The sequence below is a fragment of the Carassius carassius genome, chromosome 37, assembly GCF_963082965.1.
Source record: "Carassius carassius chromosome 37, fCarCar2.1, whole genome shotgun sequence".
NCBI classification, from domain to species: Eukaryota; Metazoa; Chordata; class Actinopteri; order Cypriniformes; family Cyprinidae; genus Carassius; species Carassius carassius.
The window spans coordinates 18,911,275-18,919,998 of NC_081791.1; the positions used below are offsets into that span (position 1 = coordinate 18,911,275).

General features: G+C 39.6%; 2 protein-coding genes across 5 annotated transcripts in view; one reads left to right on the forward strand and one right to left on the reverse strand.

Annotated features, from left to right (window-relative positions):
* The first annotated feature begins 2,131 nt into the window (after positions 1-2,131).
* On the forward strand, positions 2,132-3,345 carry LOC132117728 (small ribosomal subunit protein eS26-like). Its single transcript, XM_059527042.1, has 4 exons — positions 2,132-2,216; positions 2,745-2,922; positions 3,028-3,158; positions 3,254-3,345. Exons 1-4 carry the CDS (start codon positions 2,214-2,216, stop codon positions 3,287-3,289), a joined length of 348 nt encoding a protein of 115 aa, XP_059383025.1. The 5' UTR covers positions 2,132-2,213; the 3' UTR covers positions 3,290-3,345.
* A 1,031-nt stretch (positions 3,346-4,376) lies between these two features.
* LOC132118276 (zinc finger protein Eos-like) overlaps positions 4,377-8,724 on the reverse strand; it is a 14,593-nt gene continuing 10,245 nt past the window's right edge. For all 4 annotated transcript variants that reach the window (XM_059527997.1, XM_059527993.1, XM_059527995.1 and 1 more), the window contains exons 7-8: positions 8,277-8,408; positions 4,377-8,064 (exon numbers count right to left, since the gene is read on the reverse strand). In XM_059527997.1, coding sequence (XP_059383980.1) covers positions 7,268-8,064; positions 8,277-8,408 — 929 coding nt within the window. In that variant the 3' untranslated portion in view covers positions 4,377-7,267. The remainder of the gene's footprint in view (positions 8,065-8,276; positions 8,409-8,724) is intronic.

Consider the following 8,724-nt stretch of genomic DNA (forward strand, 5'->3'; position numbering starts at 1 on the left):
TGACATACATTGTTTTTAACAGAAGAGAGGGTATGACTAACATGAATAACTGTGTAGAGAGATTTTTACATTATTTAGTGAATAAGTAGTCCAGAAATAGGAGCCATGCACTCTTAAACCTATTTCTTTCCTGAGGATGTTTCTGTGGAAAGAGGGTGGGTATTATAAACCATTAGACTGATGTCTGTGGCTTAAACTGAGCTATGTGTGCAGTGCAGTTTAGAATGGAGCCTGGATGATGTACAAGTCTGCGGGAGAAAGTCTGTGTGAAATAATATCTGTATTCCTGTGCAAGTGTGTACATCAGCGTGTGTGTGGGCGAATGGGCCTGATGCAGTAATGATTTAGATGGCAATATCGACCCCCCCTAACTAATGGACCATGACCTCTTGATTTAGTCCATTGAGGCGACAGGCGGTTCTCAGTAGGCCTGTTTTTCAGCCAGGCTAAATCACTTTCTGCAACCACATGATGACAGAGATAAAGTTTAAATAATTGTGCCATATTTTTTATTTATTGAAAAAAGCGAATCATTACTGTTGTTTCGGAAACAAATGTTTTAAACAATGCAAAAGAAAATATGAGTGCTTTTTTGTCCATAAAATAAAAGTCAATGGGGTCCAGTGTTGTTTGCAGCGTTGCTACTTACCATAAATACTGTAGTGGTAAATAGTGATATTTTAGTTTATCTCCAGTGCTTCATGCACTTTTATCCAGAATTGGGAAGAAAAAAAAAATATATCAATGGTACTATTGTCTAAATGCAATCCACTGGGGGGAAAAGTTGTTAAAGACAAAGAAAAAAGCATTGGGTTTTTTGGTTTTAATTATTGGCTATGTTTTTACAGCAACAGTGGGCAAGTGTTCAGCTCTGACACATGAACGGAGGAATGTTTATTTGCTGCAGTTTAGGGGCATAGTGGTTACAGGAACACTGACACATTCCTCTGTCACCATCTCTCCCCTTTTCTCTCTGTCTCATAATATCTTAAAAAACTATTCAGCTTCTGCACACACACACACACACACACACACACACACACACACACACACACACACACACACACACATGCACTGACTGAAGCTTTCTCTTATCAGATTCAATTTACAGATGCTAATATTACAGTCACAGCAATCTTTCCATCATCTTAAATGCTGTACTATTACAAAGTCAAAGAAAAACACAATATGAGTGGGAGGGAATTTGATTGCATTGCACCTTTTAGTCAGTGGGGCTAGGTTTCATCCTTTCTACTCCCATTAGCGACACTGCAAAGAAGACATTTTTCTTGGCAACAGCTCCCTAACTTCAGTGACACAGGGGACAGTCAACTACAGGAGCTACACATCCACTTTTCAAGACTGCACATGCATGCTGAGAGCAGCTTGCATAAGAACACCTCCCTCTTTTGCCCCCACCCTTCACCAACACTCCACTCCACAACCCAACTCTATAATCACTTCCAGAAGCAAACCAGAGGACACTTCAGAAATGTCATCAGCCAAACGTCCATCATTGTCTATAATTTTAGAAATCCATCTCAGCGAAATGACAAATGACACATACAGAGGAGTGGACTGATTTTAAATGACAGTGGTATTTAGACAGCAAACTGTTCACCCCAACCCCCCCACTCCCGCCCCCCCCAAAAAAAAAACTATTCCAATAAACACTGAGAAGAATCCATCCCCACCTATATTCAGAATATGGTCAAACAATATGGTTGTTTTAATGATTCTTAAATTTCAATATTTGATATGTCCAAATCTTGAGAACTACTCTTGGCAAGTGGTTGATCCTTATTTAACTTCTAAACTTTGAAAAAAGCATCTGGGTGAGATTGGTTCTCTGTGCTAGAACCATACAGTCTATGGCTATAACAAAGCCTTTACTGACATCTAGTGGAAATCATTATAAGCCACAAATGTATGCACACAAACTTACCATTGATTATTTGAATTTTTACCGAGATAATAATAAATAAAATTCAAGGTACTTTAGGGAGGTTATTTTCAAACTGTAAATATCTAAATGGCACTAATTTACTATCTAGCAAAATTACGCAATTTATTTTAAATACTAAAATAATGTTCTATGACGTTAAAATCTTTGGGGCTTTTATCATTTCACCAGGAGACTTCCGGCTGCTGTGCGCACTATATAAGTGACGTAAGCGCCTTTCCGGTCCTCTCTCATGCCTCTCTGAATCAAGATGGTGAGTCTGCCAATCGTTCAGACAGAGGCCCGTCTTTCACTGTGTCATTATGACGACGAGTTAGTGCAGTTTTTTCAACGGTTCTACATTTCGGAGATATTTCTTTCCTTGTACAGCTAAACACTACTCCGTTTTGTTCATATTAAGCCAATAAAACGAGCCTTCGAATTGTAGCGCATGTACAGTCAGTGAAGCACGTAACATAAGCTTTTATAAGCCGTATACTTTTTAACTTTATTATGTCGATGTAACGCTTCAACATTCGATAACGACTAATAATCTGATTCTTTGTTTTAAATGCTCGAATAAGTGATTGATATTTTCAATCTATTCATATGCCTATTAACGTACTTTATACACGAGATGTATTATAACAATAAAGTACATTAAGAAATACAGTAAAAGACCCAAAGATTTAAGTTACAATTATATTTTCACTTAAAAATCATAACTAACGTCTTTTGTGAGATCATGTCCACAATGGGGTCATTTGTAAACCAGTGCTGACTGTATTTCTTAATCTCTTAGACTAAGAAGAGGAGGAATAACGGTCGTGCCAAGAAGGGACGTGGACATGTCCAGCCCATCCGCTGCACAAACTGTGCCCGGTGTGTGCCCAAGGACAAAGCCATCAAGAAGTTTGTCATCAGAAATATTGTGGAGGCTGCGGCTGTAAGGGACATCTCTGAAGCCAGTGTGTTTGACTGTGAGTAAATACGCTTGCTTTAGAAAGCGTAGGCTTCTTGGTGAGGGGGAACAATCGGGGGTTTGCTGAAACATTTACCAAAGTCGTTCCTTTGTCTTTTTGCAGCCTACGTTTTGCCCAAACTGTATGTGAAGCTGCACTACTGTGTCAGCTGTGCCATCCACAGCAAAGTGGTGAGGAACCGCTCTCGCGAGGCCAGGAAGGACCGGACCCCTCCTCCACGCTTTAGGCCCACTGTAAGTCATGCATCCACATCCAGAATTCAGAATTAAATTATGAAACAATTTTGTCAATATATAATACAGAGTTTACTGATGTTGTTTCCTTTCAGGGTGGTCCCCCAAGAGCCCCTCCGAAACCAATGTGATTGGAGATATTTGCATACATTTTTATGCACGGAAATAAAGCGGACTAAAATTATAAGCATGTTTTTTTTTTGTCTGTGTTCACTCAAAAATGAAAAATGTTGCTTTTCTTTGTGTACTTGAAGTTTGGTTGTAATTTGAGAAAGATTACACCGGGAAAATAAAACCGCTTAATGTTATAGTCATATGAGCTAGACCTTATATTTAAAAATTTTTTTTCAACTCTACATATAGGGCAAAATTGTTTAAAGCATGAATGTATTCACTGAAGTGCATTTTGAAAAATAAATTGTCAAATATTTTTGGCAACATTTTACAATTTGTTAGTTAACATGAGTTACCCATAAACAGTACTTCTGTTTATCTCAATGGTTATTTCAGCATTTACTAACAGATTTTACTTTAAAATCAAAAGTAGTATCTGTTTACATTAGTTAATGCGGTGTGAACAAAGACAATTCTTTTTTTAAATTAATAAAGAGCATAAAATATATTACTTAATGTTAGTTCATGTGAGAGTATTACCATTTTTTTTTTACAAATAAAACCTACTAGTCTTTTTTTTATAAAAAATATATAGTTGTTATACTAGTAGTAAATAATAATTAAGTATTAATAGCATTCTCATGAACATATATTAAAAACTTAGTTTACTGAAATAAAATATTAGATGAGAAAACAAATTAAAATGTAAATAAAAGATAAAACTAGTCAAACTAAAACAACACCTAATAAAACCCAAGATAAAGACTTAGATAAAATAAAAAAATACTATCATAGTATATTAATACTAAAATATCTGCACTTAAACAACTTGGCTTAACTGAGAAAATAAGCTTTTAAGTAATTTTATAATACATGCTATAAATCTAAAGTTATTATTATATGATAAAATATAATATAGACTACATGGAATATTTGTACTTTACCAAATTAACTATTTAAGTGCGATACAAAAATAAAAAATGGTGGTTAAAGATAGTGAGCAGTCACTTTAAATGTCCACTTCTCTTGAATATACTGAAAAACAATCAATGAAGGCAATTTGATCTAGACTAGACATAAATTAAGCAAACTAGAGAACAAGTGTTTAGAGTTGTAAGCAGACAGAAGTTACAACAAATATTACTTTATTGGACATGAAAAATTACTTCAACTTAAAGTTGGGTTACACTCCTTAAAAACAAGATCAAATAAACAATACCTCTTAAAACCAACACACCTTTTATAGAACATGAGGCAGTTTTTTATATTTTAACAAATTTGAGGTAAAGAGTTTTTCTTTGTCATATACATTTTTTTTCTCACAAAATATTTAAAAACATTGAACCCAGGGATAAAGCCCAAGAATGACAGAGAGTTTGATCCCAGCCTCCCCAAAAATGCTAGGTCTCCCTCTCAGTTGCTGCTCATTATGGTTGCTTCACAGTTCGTTTAAAAATATTGAGCTCATCATCACACCTTGGGGATAAGAAATATGAAATGGTGCAGAAGAGAGCTGGGTTTGGTTTAGAGGAAATAGGGTAAATTGCAGCTAGTATTTCACAAGCAGAACAGTTAGTTGCAGAACCCCAGCAAACAAACGAGTACACATGCAACCTCTCCCATTCACACACTCGCTAGAATTCATTACATCGTTTCTTTTTGACCATTAAGTGCATTAAGTTTCATATATGGTTTTTGCCATAATTTCAAGTAAATAAATTAATTTCTGCAGAAAAAAGAAAATGAGAGTCTATGAAGGGTGCAAAGCCGTTAACTAACCTTTGTAAATACTGGATTTGGTCTCACTTCTTTGATCCATTCATACTCTACTCGGTAGGCTTGCACCGGAGTGAATTCAAGCATACGCAATAAACATTGTAAAAATAACCGAAAGATGTAGGGTCAGTGGATTACATGTAAGCAAGTTTTGGAAACAGCTGACCACCTCCAAGGTCAAGTGATACACACATGCCACAACATCCAAGTACCCTTAACCCCAGCCCACGTCACATAGAGGTGAGAAATGTACAAGAATCTTCAAATTTCACTCATTGGTGCTTTCGTTTCATCTCAGTTTGTGCAAGTGAGATCCACTGAGAAAACAGGCCACGATATATCTTTGCAAGATGGTACGTGACTCTGACAATATTTCAGTCCTTTCCTTCAAAATCGAGCAGCAGTTCGTACTCAGTGGGGACCGAGAGTACCGTATGCATGAACTCATATAGGACATGACCACACAGGACAAGCGTACAGGATACAAGTCCAATATCAAGGGCAGAAGTCACACAAACATCCAAGCACCAAATTTCACAACACAAGGAGAAAATGTTCAGTTCTGAATCCTTAAATGACCGCCACCCCTTTTGTTATTAGGAAAATAGCCTTTATAGAATTGTTTTTAAAAACGCCACACTGTTCATCTGGTCTTTATAACCAACGTGTTCTCGTATCAAATTGTTTCTGGTTTTCTCTAAATAGCATTTTTATCAGAAATCAGTGCAATAGAGCAATTTCAGAAAACAAAAGAATATGCTTCAAAGCTCAGTTACCAGTCATTACTGTGCCTGCTCCCCTAAAGCCTTTGAATAAAATCCCACGCCCCCCCACCACCCCCACCCCGTGCCACCGCACCTGTCCTATAACCCTCCCAACAGCCCCAGCAAAACACTCACATTTAAGCAGAATTAGAAAAAGTGCAATCCTCCTTTTGAGGTAACAACCCTTCCCCTTCACTCGTCGTCAAAGTCACAGAATGCAACATGGGTCTGCGTTTGGTCTGCACCAGAACTTTAAGGCTCCTTTCCCCCCTCCGCTTTTAAAAAAAAACATAATGTGGCCCACTGTGTTCGCAGCACGGCAGAGGATGGATGGCGGGGACTTTGTACTACAAAAACAATTAAAAACAAAAACCTCAATAGATTTGATAGGCAAAATCTTTATCGTCACTTAAGTGAGGTCGAGATAAAGTTTGAAACGACAATCAAGATCTGAGGCACGAGGAAACCAACTGTTTTTTTTTCCAGGTTGTAGACTCAAAAACTAAGGCAAATGTTTCAAGTTCATTTCCTTTCTCAAATAAACCATCGACATACATTTTAGAAAGAAAAAAAATTCCCAGAGCCTTAGCCTAGCCCCAATCCTATTTGACCCAAGAGTGCCGTATCATCTCAGTCCTGAAGTTACCCGAATTCATGCTGCACTGTACCTACTGAATCGTCCAGGATTAAAAACCATGTGCAATTCCACAACTAGCTTGTACAGGGTTCATATAAAGCAACGATTAAGGCAATATGTGTCTGTGCTCCTTATATGGCTAACATACCAATACTCCAGCCTCAGTTTTGCAATTCCCGCTGCTCGCTCTCCATTCCCTCTCTGTCAGCAGTGTCCTCCCTGAGTCGCCTAATTTCAACAGTCCCACCGAGGTATCCTAAAAGAGCACAGAGTTTGTGTGAATACTCCTAGGCATAGATTTCTCTTGTTTAACAGGCTCAGACACTTTGGAGATCCGCTCTGGAAACAGCCCAGACTTTGGACGTCTAATCAGTTCACTGTCTTTCTCTCTTCAAGAGGCAGACTCTATGTAAACGCCACTGAACAGATGAGTATAGACCTAATCTCACACCTTGAATTTCTCTGCTCAACTGATAAAAAATAAATCCCACGGAAGGAAGGCACTTCTAAAGCAAAACAGCTGCGTCTTGCGATGAATGACTTGGTGTGGGAGTGCAATCAGAGGATATGATTTGTCCCCAGTTTGAATTCTCTCGACATCCTCCAACATGGGATGCATGCAATTGCACGTCTTATGGTCGTACCTAAGCGATTAGCCTTCGGCGGTAAAATAAAATGTCTGCTAACTATAAAAGCAAGTGCTAATGTGCCCCAATCTGGTGCAGACCTAACTAGACTCCATGATGCCATCTCAAAGCAGCATACAACTCTCTGTACATCTCCCCCCAGTCTCGACTTCCGCCATCTACAAGCCCACCTCAGCCAACCTGGTGCTCCCCGCGGACAATGTGCGAGGAGAACTCATAGCGGTCCTGGCTACGGTGGCCGCAGATGTTACACTCGAAGGGCTGACGGAAGCCGTGGCAGCCCATGTGGATGGTGAACATGACATGGTCCAGGAAGAAAATGCGACAGTGCTCGCAGCGGAAGGAGCGCACTGACCGCCCTTCCCCGTCCACCACTTGCATGACTTCCCTCGCTGGTGGCGAGCGCGGGCTCGCCTTGGTTGGTATACCCCCAGGGACCCCTTTCTCCCTGTCTCCTTCCATGTCTGTTTCTTTGGCGTGACTAGGACTGTTTCGCTCGCGCCCGCGGTGGTTCAAGCTTCCCGGTGGCACTGAGGTGATGACACACTGTTCTTCCGCCATGCTCTCAGTGTCTGTCGAATCTTGGTAACCGTTGCTCGGCGAGGCGGCACGGCTGCGGGTGGAGGACGCATCTTCATGACCCTCGCAGGCCTCTCTCCTGGCAAGGCCCATGGAGATGCCCCCTGCACAGTTCAGACGCTGCCCTAGAGGGGTTATGTGAGGGTAGACGGAGCTGATGACTGGGGTGAACTCTGAGAGGCAGGCAGAATGGGGAGGCATCCGCAGGGAGTGGGATGGATCTACATCATTGCTGCCTCCTCTCGGCCCCCGCAGGAAACACCCTCCCATGCCTGCTAAAGCAGCAGTGTCACCCTCTGGGTGCAAAAGCAACATGTCCCCTTCTTTATCAGGATTGGGGTCAAGTTCATAAGGTGCTTCAGATATATTCAGTCGCATGTGCTTTTCACCTAGAAAGTCAAGGAGCATAAGTATCATCTTTTTTTTTATCAAATTAAGTGCAATAAAATATAAATACACACACACACACAAATGAAAAATTATATTAAATATAAATACAAAAAGTCTTTATATTGTCTCTTTCGCTGCATACAGTACACTAGCTCAAAACTTTTCACCCTGAATGGCAGCATATTCTACTTATTCAAAGAAATGGGCTTACCCAGAAATTTCTGGGGTGTGGATCTCTTCCTCTTGGTGATGCTATTGGCCAGCCGATCAATGAATGTCATCTTCTCTGAGGAGGACTGGATCAGGGGTTCAGACATCATCTCCAGATTATGGGACTCGTCACCTGAACATAATGCCAATGTAAAAGCATGTTTATAATTGAAATAGTGAGCGCTTAGCTTTACACATTAGCCAACTGCATTAGCAATACCTGGAAAATTTCACACCATTTTTGATAGGACAGCAATTTTCATACGTTATTGAATATACCGTAATGTTTTGGGGTCGAAATCTCTCACCAGGGCTGCACTTATTTGATAAATATGGTCAAATCAGTAATACTATGAAATTCAAAACTAGTTTCTATTTTAATAATAAAATGTTAAAATGTAATTTATTCCTGTGATGGCAAATCGCCAAATTATCCTTCAGAAATCATT